General features: G+C 43.9%; 2 protein-coding genes across 4 annotated transcripts in view; one reads left to right on the forward strand and one right to left on the reverse strand.

The window, feature by feature from the left end:
- The window catches only part of il7r (interleukin 7 receptor), a 9,981-nt gene extending 6,230 nt beyond the window's left edge, over positions 1-3,751 (forward strand). For both annotated transcript variants that reach the window (XM_017307763.1, XM_008424764.2), the window contains exons 4-8: positions 590-741; positions 817-973; positions 1,048-1,159; positions 1,226-1,298; positions 1,364-3,751. In XM_017307763.1, coding sequence (XP_017163252.1) covers positions 590-741; positions 817-973; positions 1,048-1,159; positions 1,226-1,298; positions 1,364-1,810 — 941 coding nt within the window. In that variant the 3' untranslated portion in view covers positions 1,811-3,751. The remainder of the gene's footprint in view (positions 1-589; positions 742-816; positions 974-1,047; positions 1,160-1,225; positions 1,299-1,363) is intronic.
- A 64-nt stretch (positions 3,752-3,815) lies between these two features.
- capslb (calcyphosine-like b) lies at positions 3,816-9,571 on the reverse strand. Of its 2 annotated transcripts, none has more exons than XM_008424763.2 (5): positions 9,308-9,451; positions 8,725-8,863; positions 5,533-5,710; positions 5,164-5,373; positions 3,816-4,023 (listed from the first exon to the last, which is right to left on the reverse strand). In XM_008424763.2, the coding sequence occupies exons 2-5, from the start codon at positions 8,859-8,861 to the stop codon at positions 3,922-3,924; spliced, it is 627 nt and encodes a 208-aa protein (XP_008422985.1). In that variant the 5' UTR covers positions 8,862-8,863; positions 9,308-9,451; the 3' UTR covers positions 3,816-3,921. The 2 variants fall into 2 exon arrangements, with proteins under 2 accessions (XP_008422985.1, XP_008422984.1); XM_008424762.2 differs by lacking the exon at positions 9,308-9,451 and adding an exon at positions 9,461-9,571 and having other exon boundaries at positions 3,817-4,023.
- Between the last annotated feature and the right edge of the window lie 5,147 nt (positions 9,572-14,718).

Raw genomic sequence — 14,718 nt, forward strand, 5'->3', positions numbered from 1 at the left:
AAACAACCGCAACCTTAACGAACCGACCCCGACCTCAACGAACGATCCCGACCTTAACAAAACGACCCCGACCTTAGCGAATGACCAGGACCTTAACGAACCAATCCCGACCTTAACGAAACGACCCCGACCTTAACGAACCGATTCCGACCCTAACCAACCAATCCCGACCCTAGCGAACCGATCCCGACCTTAATGAAACAACCGCAACCTTAACGAACCGACCCCGACCTCAACGAACGACCTCGACCTCAACGAACAATCCCGACCTTAACAAACCGATCCCGACCCTAACAAACCAATCCCGACCTTAACGAACCGACCCTAACGAACCAATCCCGACCTTAGCGAAACCACCCCGACCTTAACGAAACAACCGCAACCTTAACGAACCGACCCCGATCTCAACGAACGACCTCGACCTCAACGAACGACCCCGACCTCAACGAACGATCCCGACCTTAACAAACCGATCCCGACCCTAACGAACCAATCCCGACCTTAACGAAACGACCCTGATCCTACTGAGAGCAGTTTGACAGTGAATACTTGTGAACATTTCTTTCTTTTCTGCCTCTCCGTGTTCCAGTGAAGCCCAAAAGTCCGAGGATTTTCAACGTGACAATGGATCCGATGAAGAACCGGGCTGAGATCTACTTCCAGATCCCCTACAGCAGAGACTACCTGAATCTGAACACCCAGATCTTCCAGCTCAACCTGTGGACCCACGGCAGCAACATCGTACGGCCCTCTGCGCTACCAGAGAGTTTGACCTCTGACCTCTGCTGGATCTGACCTGCTGATCTCGTCCTGCAGACCCAGAACGTCACGTCTAAGAACTTCCTGCACATCGACAGGCAGCACCTCCGTCAGGACTCTGAGTACCAGGTCAGAGTCCGGTCCATCCCTACCGGCGTTCTGCAGGGAACCTGGAGCACCTGGAGCCCCGAGTTCCCCTTCCACATGCCGCCTGGTGAGAACATCGGACCTCCAGCAGCGTAGAGCTCTGAGCTGCCGCCACTGACATCATTTCCTGTCCCTCCTCAGAGGAGAAGCTGCCGAGTTCAGATAAGACGGAGTGGACCGTCTCCGGACCCGTCCTGAGCTTCGTCTCTGCGCTGGTGGTTCTGTGCAGCATCATCATCGTCTGGAAGTCGGGGTAGGCCTCGATGTCCAGCCGGAGCTTCAGGTGTGTCTCTGGTTCCTAACTTCCTGTTTCTCTCAGGATCTTGTCCTACATGTGGCCCAGCATCCCACACCCCAAGCAGGCGCTGGTCCAGATCTGCAAACCGAACAAGGTGACTTCCTGAACCAGCAGGTTCTGCTCACACCAGAACCCGCCTAACCATCTGCTGCTCCCCAGGGCCTGTTGCTGGACCTCAACCCTGAGGTCTTCAGCTCCCTGCGAGTCCTGCCGCTGGAGAAGCCACAGGCGGAGGAGGCAGAGCCGCACAGGAGGCCCATTGGGACCGGGTCCGCCGCCGGGTCCCAATCCAGATCCCAGTCCGCCGCTGGGTCCCAATCTGGATCCCAGTCCTCCGCCGGGTCCCAATCTGGATCCCAGTCTGGATCCAGGTCCAGCTCCTCCCACAGCACCACCAGCAGCGCCTCCAGCGCCGTCACAGAGGAGCTGGAGGTCTCTGCGCTGCTGAGCTGCTCAGACGGCGAGGACAGCGTCCCCAGCAGCGCCCCGTCCCCCGTCGACGTCCTGCGGCGCGAAGACGAGTCCCAGAACCTTCTGGCCCGGCGTGGCGGCCCGGGGCAGGAGGAGGCCTACGTCACCATGTCCAGTTTCTACCAGAGCCAGTAGCACAGCGCCACCAGCTGGAGGACCAGCGTCTCATCTGTCCTTCACATCTGACTCCCAAAGCTGGACTCATACGACCTTTGACCCTTCCTCAGGCATCTTTGTTCATTCTTCAGGGCTCCTCTCAGTATTTGACCTTTGACCTCATGTAGCTGCTTCCTGACTGGACCCTAAGCCCCCAGTCCCCCAGAACCTGAGAACAACCAGTTCCTCTTACTGGTCCCAGCGCTCACATTCACACTAACAGGACGAGTCACATGGTCTACGGCAGCCAATCAGAGGCCAGCTTCTCCTCTGTCCCTGATTGGCTCAGGAAACGATTTTATTTTAGCAGTTTGATCGAATATTACAGCCTGAATGAGGATAATAAATAATTTAATTTGGGGAATAAAGTCATAATATTATCAGAATAAAGAGAAAAACCTGAAATGTTATCAGATGTGAACGGCTCAGCTGCAGGTTTTCATTTCTAGTCAAAGTTTAAATCCTGTGACTGATTTTCTGATGCTGATATGATAAAAACTTATTTATAAAACCCATAAAGATGTTCCTCATTTTAACACAAAGATCAAAAAAATGTTTTAAACGGAGGAACTGAAAAAATTTACAAGATGATTCTGACAAAACGACAAATTTATTCTCTTATTCCGGCTTTAATATCATGTTATTATCATTATTACTATCATTATTATCATTATTACTATCATTATTATCGTTATTACTATCATTATTATCGTTGTTACTATCATTATTATCATTAATACTATCATTATTATTGTTATTACTATTATTATCCTCTCCTGTTGTTTCGGCTTCATGCTGGTAGAGTTTCTGTCTCACACCGGACCTGCTGCTGGTTCTGAACATTTGGGTCAAACTGATTCTGATGTTTTCACAGGTCCTGCTGTAGATCCAAACGGACTTTGGTTCTCCATGAAGCTCAGTTAAATCAGAAGGTTCTGTTGGTGGAACATGGCAGCAGAACCAGAACCAGGCGGTCCATTTGACCCGTTCTGGAGGTTCTTCATTCAAGGTTCTGGTCCCAAAGTTCACAAGCGTTCCTGATCTCAGAAGAGAAACTCAGAGACCCAATCAGAACCAACCAGAAGGTTCTGATGGACTTCCTTCATCTGGCTCCAGAACCTTCTGATAGAACTGAACCTTCAGAAGAACCAAAGCATCCAAACCCAACAGAACCAAGAGACAGAACGGTTCCTCTGGTTCTGATCCGTTCAGTTCAGATTGAAGGTCGTCTGAAGGAACCAAGGAATCATCATTCAGTCCGATCATTTGGGTCAGAACCGGGTCAAAAGCCAATCACAGCCCAGATTGGGTCGACGTGATCGTAAAGGTCGTTTCCATGGAAACCAGCTGGTTGCCAGTCATGTTCAGCCTCCAGAACCTTCAGAGTTCTACATGTTCTGTGGTTTGACCCGGTTCTGTTTGGGTTCTGGTTCCTAACAGCAGTGGAACCTGTGGAAACATCAGAGACGTTCTTTAGAAGCTGCTCCCATCCGGACCCGTCCGGTTCTGGACCCGTCCGGACCCTCAGAACCGGCCGCTGCTGCAGAGTTTCGTTTCCCCTGCAGCACTCAAACGCATCGCGTGCCGAGTGGGAACTTCCTGTTGCCACGGCGACCTGTTTGTTCTGATTGTGGTCGGGTCGGGTCGACGTCGCTGCTGTAAGATCCGACCCGGTCCAAACGTCACGAGCATCCAGACCAGAATGTATGGCTCCGCTTTGTCTGTATTAGTGTTCTGTACATACTGCCAGGTTTGAACTAGGACCTTTATTTAACCGCTGTTAACCAGTTATTGATTGTGATCAATAAAGTAAAAAATTCATATGAAAAGTTTCTGTTGAAATGATGAAGCAAAGTTTCACATCCTAGAGATGGAAATCAATTATTTGATATCAGTGATCACTGTAAAACATTAATAACATTATTATAGTGATCACTGTAAAACATTAATAACATTATTATAGTGATCACTGTAAAACATTAATAACATTATTATAGTGATCACTGTAAAACATTAATAACATTATTATTATTATTATTATATCAGTGATCACTGTAAAACATCATAAATGTGTCATAATTCACGCGGCGTCAGAGCTTCCAGGCGTTCCTCATCATCAGGATGAAGTAGGCGTCGCTGTCGATGGAGGCGCTGACGCCGCTGTAGTAGTTCAGGAACTCCTCTTTGCTCACCTGGAGGTCAGAGGATGAAGATGGTCAGTGAGGAAGAGGAGTGCGTCCAGAATCGGTTCTGTCCGACGTTCTCCGGACCGACGGCAAACCGAGAGAAAGCTGGAGAAACCCCGAGTAGATCAGAGTAGACATCATCCTACTGACTGAACCACGGATAAAATACAGGAAGGTAAAGTTTCTGAGACCCAAAGGTCTGGAGGAAGTCCTGACCTGTGGGTCTCCCAGGAGGACAGAGGGACAGATGGACAGGAGGACAGAGGGACAGATGGACAGGAGGACAGAGGGAGAGATAGACAGGAGGACAGTGGGACTGGTTCAGTGGCGCAACTACACATTATTCAGGTGGATGCGAAAACATAGATCGGCGCCCCCCCCTCCGGGGGAAGGAGCGTCAGGGTGAAGGAGCGACGCTCACCCCCCCCACCCCCCCGAGGCGACGATACGTGAAGGGTAAAACTCGCTACATTTACCTCGTTATGTGCGAGGTGAAGGAGCGTAAGGCGTACGGGAAAATATCATCGGCGCGCCGCCCCCTCCAGACGGGGTTTTGGCGCCCCCTCTGGTGCTGTGCCCCTATGCGTTGCATACCCTGCATACCCACTTTTTGCGCCACTGGAGTGGTTTTACTGTCTTAATGTGTAGAAAAATAAAAACAACCAAAACAAAAACCTGGACATGGAACCGAGGAACTTGATTGTCCTGCTGGATCCAGGAAAGTTCTGTTGAGGCGTGATGTCGTCTACCAGAACCGAATCAGAACCAAACTGTCTGGTTCCGGTCTAAATGTTGGATTGTTCTAACCATACAGCACAGATCAGGAGACCCACAGCCATCCCCACCAGCAGACATAGCTAATGCTAATGCTAATGCTAGCACCAAGAACATCACCTGATGCTGGGAGAATAAACTGTGTGATTTAAAACACCCAACATTTTCTCTGACCCCTTTAAACGGTGGATCCCTGAAACTGGACACATTGAACGATACGACCAAGCAGAACATAAATACATGAGACCGGTTCATCCTGTCTGCTCCCCCAGAGGCTCCAGAACAAACATCATGTTTCTGGTTTCGCCTTGTTTCCCTTTCAGAGCCTCTCTGAGGCCCGTCAGACTCTGGACCACGGACTCATTCCCGTACCTTCCCGTCTTTGTCGTACGGAGAGTCGAAGCTGTCCAGGAAGGTCCGGAACACCTGCTCCTCGGTCCACTCCCCGTTCTGGTACTTTGGGTGGTACTTGGCGTTGTAGACGCCCCTCAGGTCGTCCACGGTGATCACGCCGTCTCCGGTCTTATCCAGCTTCCTGAACGCCTCCATCACCACCTCCTTCCTGGACTTGGACATGGGAGGCTGCAGGACAGAGGGACGAGTTCATGCTAAACCAGTGGAACCAGTTGGTTCCGAGGTCAGAAAAGACACTGGGTTTCATCGAGCAGCCGGACGATTAGAACCAGACAGGAGACCAGTGAGACCAGGACAGGTCTGGTGGTACTGGTGGTACTGGTTTACCCTCAGGGTGATGAGGAACTCGTCAAAGTCGATGGAGCCGCTGCCGTCGTGGTCGAAGTGTTGGAACATGGCGGAGGCCTCGTCCTTCTCGATCAGCAGCCCGTAGTCGCTCAGGCCCTTCAGGAACTCCTTGAAGTCCAGAGAGCGGTTCTCGTTGTCGTCCATGATCCTGAAGATCCTGACAGGAAACAGACTGTTGGAGCAACACTGCCCCCTGCTGGCCACCCCAGATCAATGACCACAAACAGACTCATCCTCAGGGATTTATGTTTAACTCCCTGTTGATCACAGCATCTATAGGGAGACTACAAACTGCTGAACTAAAAGTTTTTACATTTATGAAAGTATCTCCAGATTCTCACTAAAACTAAAACTGAGCTCCAAACAGAACAGAAATACAGGAAGTAAAAATACTATTTATGTTATCATCTGTATAAAAACTGTTACGGTATGTGTCTGTGGTTTCTAGTTCTCAGCCTTGATGACACATTTAGAGCCGAACCGAGAAACTACGATCGCAAACTGCTGATCTGATGTAGTAAATGAGCTCAGAGTACCACAGAGTACTACAGAGCTGAGATCAGCGGCTGGAAACCACCGACAGCAACAGAACGATGAAAACAACAACATCCTGCAGCAACGCCGAGTCAGCACAGCCCACAGCATGACTACTGCAGACACACAGAACTCTGAACGATACGGAGCAACACTGGAGTAATCAGAGTACTACTGGAGTAACTAAAGTACTCGTGGTGTTTTGGATCAGTTTTGCTTTTACTGAACTGAACCTGCAGAGACGTTAAAACCTTTGATCAGTGTTTGTTTCTTTATGAAGTTTATTAGTTTTGACTCTAGTTATAAATGCAGGGTTTCCCAGAGTGCATTATAGGCCTGGCGGCCGCCATGCTTTAGTGGCCCCACCGCCAGGCTAAGCCTTTCTTGTTTATGGTTTTAGGAAAATAATAAAAAAATTAAAAATAAATTTAAAAAAAAGTTGTTCTTTTCTTGTTCTTTTATAAGATGGATTGCAAGCGTCTCTGTTGCTCTAATCGCTTCACTGGCGGAGCATATTTATTCCTAAAAGATATGTTTATAGAAGATAGATTTATAGTTTATGCATTTAAAGCCGGACCGATCACACCGCTGGGCCTCTGCGCGCTGCAGCAGCTGGATTAAGTTTACCTCAGCGCGCCTCCTTTCACTCAAACTGGACACAGGCTGACCTGTATGGATATTTACATCCATCCCTGTGAGGAATTATGATTTTTTCCAGAGTTTTTTATCAAGGTAGGACTTTAAACACCACTCTGGTTGGCTCTGGTTGTGCAGCTCTACGTGAACTGCAGGAATAACTTGTAGTCGCTCTTTCAGCGGTGCGTTAAGGAGCGGTGAGAATGATTTATATTTATGAACAAAATGTTATGCGGCTTTTCCATCTCAACACGCTGCCCAGCGCCTGACTCTGCCATCTATGTGTTCCCGGTTGGTGGGTGTATTAGTTAAAAAACTAGCATTAACCCGATCATGCTGGTTCAGCCTGGTGAGGAGCTTTCGCGCTCTCCTGTCTGTAACGCATCAAGCTGATTTTATATTATTATTTTTAGTCTCATTTTTCTGGTTATACAAAGCATCAAACCGTATCAAATGCTTTGTCCACTTAGAGAGAGTTAATGTGCACAGCGGCGCAGAGATCTGAGAAATTTGTCCCATAAACTCGACCAGTCAGAACAGTTTCTGTGGTTCTTATTAAAAACTCAACAGACATGAAATGAAAGAGCTACTGAAGCCACATTAGCAGCATTGAATCAAATCTCCCGTTTGTTGCTCATCTCTGCTCAGTGCAGCAGGTTTAACTCATCCTGCAGGGCCGGTCCAAGGCTGCATGAGGCCTGGGGCAGAATCTGATTTAGGGGCCCCATCAGCAGCTCTAACAGATGTGTTGGATTTAATCTGAGAGAGGGGGAGGAGTTTAATTAACCAACCAAAAAGCAATAAATTATAATTGCCGTTTACTAAATTGTATTTGTGAACAAACAGCTCAAATTCAAAGATTAGGCTCACAGTGTTAGATTGTTGCCATGGTAACAAAACAATCTACCTATGAATATTGTTCTTTGAGCTTTTACAAAGTAAACCTATCAGATCCTTAAAATCTTACATATAAATGTTAAACAATTTAAAATCTTTTCATTTATGTATGCTGAAATTGAATCAAATTTAAGAGCATTGATCATCTCGATAAACAAATGTTACATGTATATATCTGTGATTTCTGTTAAAATATTAGCATTTATGGGGCCCCTGAAGCCCTGGGGGTCCTGACGGAGCTGCTAACTTAATTTGGATTAAACAGAAGTGCAAATAATTGATATTCATTTTAATTGTAATATTTTGATTTGTTGTTTTTAAGACTAGTTGTGGGTTTAAATAATGTTTCACTGGAGATGTTTTCTCGTAACGTATAATTACCGAGTGATATTCTTACATTTCCTGTCACCTTTAACTTCTTTTAATACAAAAACACGGCGCCCCGACGGCGGACCGACCACCGGCTGAGCAGGTTTACTGGGGGAAACCCTGAAATGTTTTATAAATATATTTATAAATATCCATCCATTTTCTAACACCTTGTCCCTCAGAGGGGTCAGGAGCTGCTGGTGCCTCTCCAGCTAATGTTCTGGACGAGAGGCGGGGTCACCTGGACAGGTCACCTGGACAGGTCACCAGTCTGTCTCAGGGCAACACAGAGACACACAACCATCCACACACACACATAGGGATAATTTATAGAGACCAATTAACCTGACAGTCATGTTTCTGGACTGTGGGAGGAAACCGGAGTACCTGGAGAAAACCCACCATGCACAGGGAGAACATGGAGACTCCATGCAGAAAGACCAGGAATCGAACCCAGAACCTTCTTGCTGCAAGGCAGCAGCTCTACCACTTCTCCACCGTGCAGCCCTTGTTTATAAATGTATTTTATTAATTTGTTTTAAATGTTTCTCTTGTCGTTTTCTCGTTTCTTCTCTCTGGTTCCAGGTGAGTTGAAGAAATGTTTCCTCTGATCCGACCAAACTTTGACGTTTCTGCATTCGAGAGCCACAGAGACCCGGTTCTGACCCGGTCCTGGCCCGGCTCCACTGCGGTCAGAACAGCTGTAACCAGGTGAGTGAAGTGGGCGGGGCTTACCTGCCCAGGCCTTTGATCCCAGACGAGCCGCGGGTCAGACACTGCAGCCGGAGCCGCTCCACCGGGTCAGAACATTCCGACAGCTGCTGCCTGGCCTTCTGGGCCATCGCTCGGTCGTGTCTGGACGTTCCTGCCATGACTGACAGCCACACACAGCAGAGGGTCGGTTCTGGTTCTGGTACCAGAGGGTCGGTTCTGGTTCTGGTACCAGATGTTCTGGTTCTGGTACCAGATGTTCTGGTTCTGGTACCAGAAGGTCGGTTCTGGTTCTGGTCTCCAGATGTTCTGGTTCTGTCATAAAGCCAGGTCTTTTCATGACAGAATGAAATTTTGTCTTTTTATTTTTTTCAATCAAGAAACAATAAATTATTTGTTTAATTTGTTTTAAACTATTAAACAATGAATTTCTCCTTTTTATGACTGAATATGTAAATAATTAATAAAGTATCAATAATAATATCTGTATCATTGATAAAGCATCAGGTCAGAACCCGGATCAGAACCATCCGAACTTATTTAAAGTTTCTGTTTATCTGCTGGGCGGACAAACGGCGCCACCTGCTGGTCAGAAGCAGGAACTGACCTCAGTGTTCCGTGCTCTTATTGTGAAGGTCTCCTCCAGGTGTGGCGGCCTGAAACTCTGATGTTTATCTCTGGAACAGGAAGCAGCAGCCGCCGCTGCGCGCGCAGCGACACAGACAAACAACCAATGAACCAATCAGCGGCTCGGACTCACCAGTTTCTCCTCCAGTTCTCCCAGTTGAACCAGTTTGTTCTCAGCTTCAGCCCGACGCTGCTCTGCTCCAAACGATCCGTCGTTACCATGGAGACCTGCTGCTCTGGGCTCTGATTGGCTGCTCTGTCTATAGCGGTGACGTCATGTTTATCAGGAAACAGAAGAGCCAATAAAAACCCAGAAACACTCAGCAGCGGTAATTTTTTTTTTTAAAAAGATCTTTATTGACATACAGAATACAGAACAGTCAGCATACATTGTTTTATAATGTCCGCCAGGGGGTTACAAACACTGAGACAATATAGCGCCATAACATTACATTTTCATAAGAATTCATAATGACTGATTTTTTAATATAGTGTTTTTCCAAATAAATTAAAATGCTTCTGCCACTGGGTCAAGTTTTTCTGGGTCTTGTCAGTAATGGGGTTAAAATTAAGGAGACATCTGGATCTCTGTTTTTTGTGATAATTCCTAGGTAACTAATAGATTCATTTACAGATATGCCACAAATAAATGAAATGTTGCCGTATTTAAGAGCACGTAGTTCACATTTTTTATATATTTAGACAAAGTCCAGATGCAGCAGAGAAAATGTTAATCACATCAAGTGCTAAAGATATTTGAGAGGAGTTTTTCAGAAATAATGTTGTATAATAATAGAGAAATTAATAATGTTAATTTCTCGACCAGCCCCTGCGATACCTTTTAGTTTTCTCAGTTTAATAGAGTCTGTGAATAACTGAGTGCAGAGGAGGAAAAGATAAGGCGATATGGGACATCCTTGCCTGACTCCTCGTTTAAGGAAGAAATCAGGTGAAGTACCACCATGTAGTCTGACTGAGCAATTTCCATTTGTATACATTGCTTTGATAGCACTGCTAAAGTAAGAGCCAAAAACAAACTTTTCTAAGGCGTGAAATATGAAATTATGTTCGATGGCGTCATCGAACATAATTTAGAAAAGACTTATAAAAGTCCAGAAAAAGACTAAAGCTGTCATCAGTGCATAAATCTGAATAATCAATTAAATCAAGTCTAATGTTATTAATAATACTAGTCTAATGTTATTGTAAATACGTCTGTTTTTCATGACTCCAGATTGAGTCAGAAGTTATGCAATCCAAAACGGATTTGATCTTTTTAGCAAATATTAGTGCAAATATTTTTTTAATCATTATTTAACAAGCAAATTGGGCTCCAATTGTCAATGAAGAGTAAATCTTATTTTGGTTTTGGTATTAGAGTTATGAGACCTGCGGTTAGAGTAGGAGGGAGGGATTATCTATACATTCTAGGAAAAGTTCATGGAAGAAAGGTGCAAGCTAAAAAATGTTTTCCAAACGGAAAACGTTTTACAGAATTCAGAGGTAAGGCCGTCCGCACCATGAGGCTTATTGGACTTGAGATTTTCAATAGCAAAATGGATTATTATCGGCTCATCACAAGATTTTTTGATTATCTGTTAGAGAACCCAGAAAATGACAAGTAGAATTTTCATTATATTTTGATTCATATAATTTAGTATAAAATTCTGAACAATTTTTGGCTATTTTTCAATGGTCATCTGTGATGTCTCCATCAATGTTTAATTTTTGAATAGTGTTCATTTTAACATGGAATTTTTCAAGTCGAAAAAAGTACGGGCTATTCTGCTCTGTTCCTCTAACCATCTTTTTCTGCTTCTCACAAAGGCTCCTTCAGCTTTCAGTCTGAAAAATATTATCCAATTTATTTTGCAGATAAGGCGACTCTGTTAATTTTCAGCCAGGTTTTCTGGCATTTTTTGGGGTATTGTTATTTCTGAAATTTCATTCACTTCTGTTCTTTTAGTCTTAGCAACTTGCATATGTTCTCAAAATTATCTACAATTCAAATTTTAGGAGTTTCCAGTTGTTACAAAATGTTCTTTCTACCAAAGATTTATACCAGAAGCGTTGGATTAAAGAAGGAACGATTTCAGAAACCACCTCATGTTTAAGGATGGAGCTGTTCAGTTTCCAATAAGACCCCTAGGATGAGTATTGGGATTCACAGAAATTTGCATTAGTATTGCTTTGTGGTCAGATAAAAGAGTGGTGAGGATATTAACATTAATAGCATTGCTATCCAAACAATTGAAAATCAACCAGAAATCTATATGTGATAAATTAGTAAAGGCTTTGTTGCTCCACGTATATGAACTTATATCAGGATTTTTTTTCTCCCTCCAAATATCAACCAGATTAAATTTAAGCATGAATTGTATCAGATTAGAAGCCTTGAAGTTAAGGTTTGAGGAGGCCATCTGTCTTTAAGGCTGTCCAAAGCGATATTAAAATATCCCCCATCACTATCAATGCATTTGGATAAACAGAAAGAACGTGTGAGAGAATGGACTCTAAGGCAGTGAGGAACATATCATTATCACATTTTAAATGATATCCATATAAATTGACTAGCAAGATTATAGTCTCACCGACGTCAATAATTAAAATTAAAAAATGACCTTTGGGATCACCCTCAGAGTGTAATACCAGTAATAATATCAGTACTAGCAGCTCATTCTGAGCCATGTGAAAACCAAATGTCATTGCCCCATTGAGCTTTTCATAACTGTACATCATCCTTAACAGTGCCTCCTGGAAAAAAGAAAAATCAGGTTTTTGCTGCTTTGCAAATAAAAATAAAGCTTTGCGTTTTATATTCTGTCTCAACCCCCTGGCATTAAGAGAAAAAACAGAAAATGACAATGTACCAAAAGTACAAAGAACAAGTACTACAAAACGTAGGGAAATTAGAGAACTAGAAGTGCTAGAGAACTAGTACTAGTACTTCTCTAGTACTTTATTAGTGCTTTTATTAAAGCACTAATAAAGCATTTATTAGTGCTTTAATAAATGAAAGCACTAAGATTCTATAACTTAGTGTTAAACAATCTCTAAAATAAGGGGGGAAATAAAAGACAACATATTTTACAGCTACAAAAAACAATATATAGCTATTGCTCTTTTTGATCTTTATCTTCTAACACCCCCATGACTAAAGTAACAAGCATATTGAATCACCTCAAAGTGAGGTCTTCAGAAGGCCTCAGTAAAAGGAACTGAGTATGGAATACAATGTGAGGTAATCAGTTCACACAGAGCAATGAAAGAAACGTGTATATTGTCAGAGTGAATCATCAAGTTGACATCTCAGAGGAAGTCGACTGAAGTGTAGGTATGGGAAGTCACATCAGCAGAGGATTTATCCATAAGGAGGCGATCAGGCTGCTCCAAACGTACCCAGTGACGTGCGGTGAGGCTCTGACTTATGACGTAGACACCATCCATGTTATTGAACGTATGGAAATTTCGCGCATGCGTACAACGCTGGGGGGCAAAAAGACTAATCATTTACATTCATCCATAGCCGCGTTAACTTAGTGAAACTTAGAAATGTAGGTATTAATTTGGTGCTGTGATCCACAGCAAAGGGAAAGAGAGAGGAAGCACTTTCTGCTCTGTATCGTTGCCATAGCAACTGCCAACAATGCCACGTCATGTTTTAGGATTTAACACCAAAAATACATTCAAGAATTTTGCACACAGAACAGAACATTTAGTTTGTTGTTGTTGTACGTTTTAGACTTAATGTTTTATTAATAAATAATTGCGGTGGTAGATTAGCTACCGCTTCTACTTTACTGAATTATTTAAACATTAACTGTGGCCCACAAAACGCACATTTAATTAAAAACCTAAACAAAAACATCTTATTGCTGCTGTCTTACCTTTCTTACCTATCAATGAAATCCATGCGCCGCTAATTCTGTATAAAATATCCGTTCATCCAAAGCCAAGTTTATCCTCCATGTCTTTTCTACTCCGTCTGAGAATCAAACTGTCCTGAAGTAAAACCTTCAGCTCCGGTGTTGGTCTAACTTTAGTTATCATCTCCTGCTTCAGCTGAAAATCCACTTTAGAAAACTGTTAGTGTAGAAATGCAGTCTTTTATGTTGACGAGAGAAGAAAACAAATATATCGCTGTACTTTACTTATTTACTGTGTGGCTAGCTCCATGGCTAGCTCACTGTGTCTTACTCTGCAGTTGTGCTGTCACAATATCTGGGATCATGAGCGCCCCCAGCGGTGAGGCAGGCAGTTCTCTTGGACGAACATGCTGTCATATAACGGCGGCCAGTGCAGTGAGTGAGAGGTTGAGCAATCCCAGGTGAGGCTCAGCTCGCTGCTGCCTCACCTGCTTCACTTCTGAGGATTTGAATGGGAAAATGCGAAAATCCAGCGATTTTGAAGAAAAACTAATCAGATTTGGTTAAGCTAAGTAATAAATAGATACTTTATAGTATATGAAAATAGCAATATAAATTATTTTATATTATATATTATTTTTCCATGATGCCTCCCCTGACCGCACGCCACTGCTCCTTTCCCTCAACGATGACGCGGGTACCTGCAAAATTAACCTTCCTTCCCTCTTTCTTTGCAGCTTCAATCATGGGCCACAGCTTGTTTCGTGTTGCTTTGTCGTCCGCAGTTAAATCTTCAGCAAACCTGAGTCTGTTCTTGAGATATTCGCTCTTTGTTGCCATCTTCCACATAAAGTCTCTTGTAGATCTATTCGTGAAGCGGATGATGGTGGTCCTGGGCCTCCCTGATACATTCCCAGGCGGTGGACAATGTCCATGTCATCTGAGATTTTATGTTGCGAGTCAGGTAACATGGCACAGCAGATGTTCATGATAGTAAAGGTATGACATCAGCATCTGCACTGCAAGCACGAGAATCAGAGACTGTAGTCATGATCCGTGTTAGCTAATGTAGCAGCAGCATATGCGGCTTCAGCTGCGGAGCTTGTTGTTATATTTGAATTATGCAAGTATCTAAATCCTCTATTGGTCCATTTGAACTTTACTTTTTCTTTTAGTTGTGTTGGGCATTCACCTGATAGCATCATTGCTACCAACTTACTTTCATTAGTTGTATATCCAGAAATATTCCCGTACTCTTTAAGGTTTTCTAGTAGAGCTGGCACTGATTGGAGTGGTTCTTTTAAAAGTACTAATAGATCTTCGGCAAACAATGATATTTTATGTTTCACCCCTCTTTCATCTTTTATTCCCTGGATTTGTTAATTCTGTCTTATTGCTTCTGCCAGTGGTTCTACCTCTATCAACCACTGGCCATGTTGTAGCTCATCAGGTCCATGAAATCTTTACATTTTACCAAAATTAAGCTTTTATTTCACAAAATTTCATCAAAGTTTTGTAAATTGTC

Source organism: Poecilia reticulata, linkage group LG12, assembly GCF_000633615.1.
Source record: "Poecilia reticulata strain Guanapo linkage group LG12, Guppy_female_1.0+MT, whole genome shotgun sequence".
Classification (NCBI taxonomy): domain Eukaryota; kingdom Metazoa; phylum Chordata; class Actinopteri; order Cyprinodontiformes; family Poeciliidae; genus Poecilia; species Poecilia reticulata.

Excerpts from the sequence above, each read along its gene's own strand:
- capslb (XM_008424763.2), bottom strand. The coding sequence starts at position 8,861 with ATGGCAGGAACGTCCAGACACGACCGAGCGATGGCCCAGAAGGCCAGG. Across the intron at positions 5,711-8,724 it reads GGGATCAAAGGCCTGGGCAG|GATCTTCAGGATCATGGACG; the intron begins GTAAGCCCCGCC and ends GTTTCCTGTCAG. Across the intron at positions 4,024-5,163 it reads CGTACGACAAAGACGGGAAG|GTGAGCAAAGAGGAGTTCCT; the intron begins GTACGGGAATGA and ends TCTGACCTCCAG.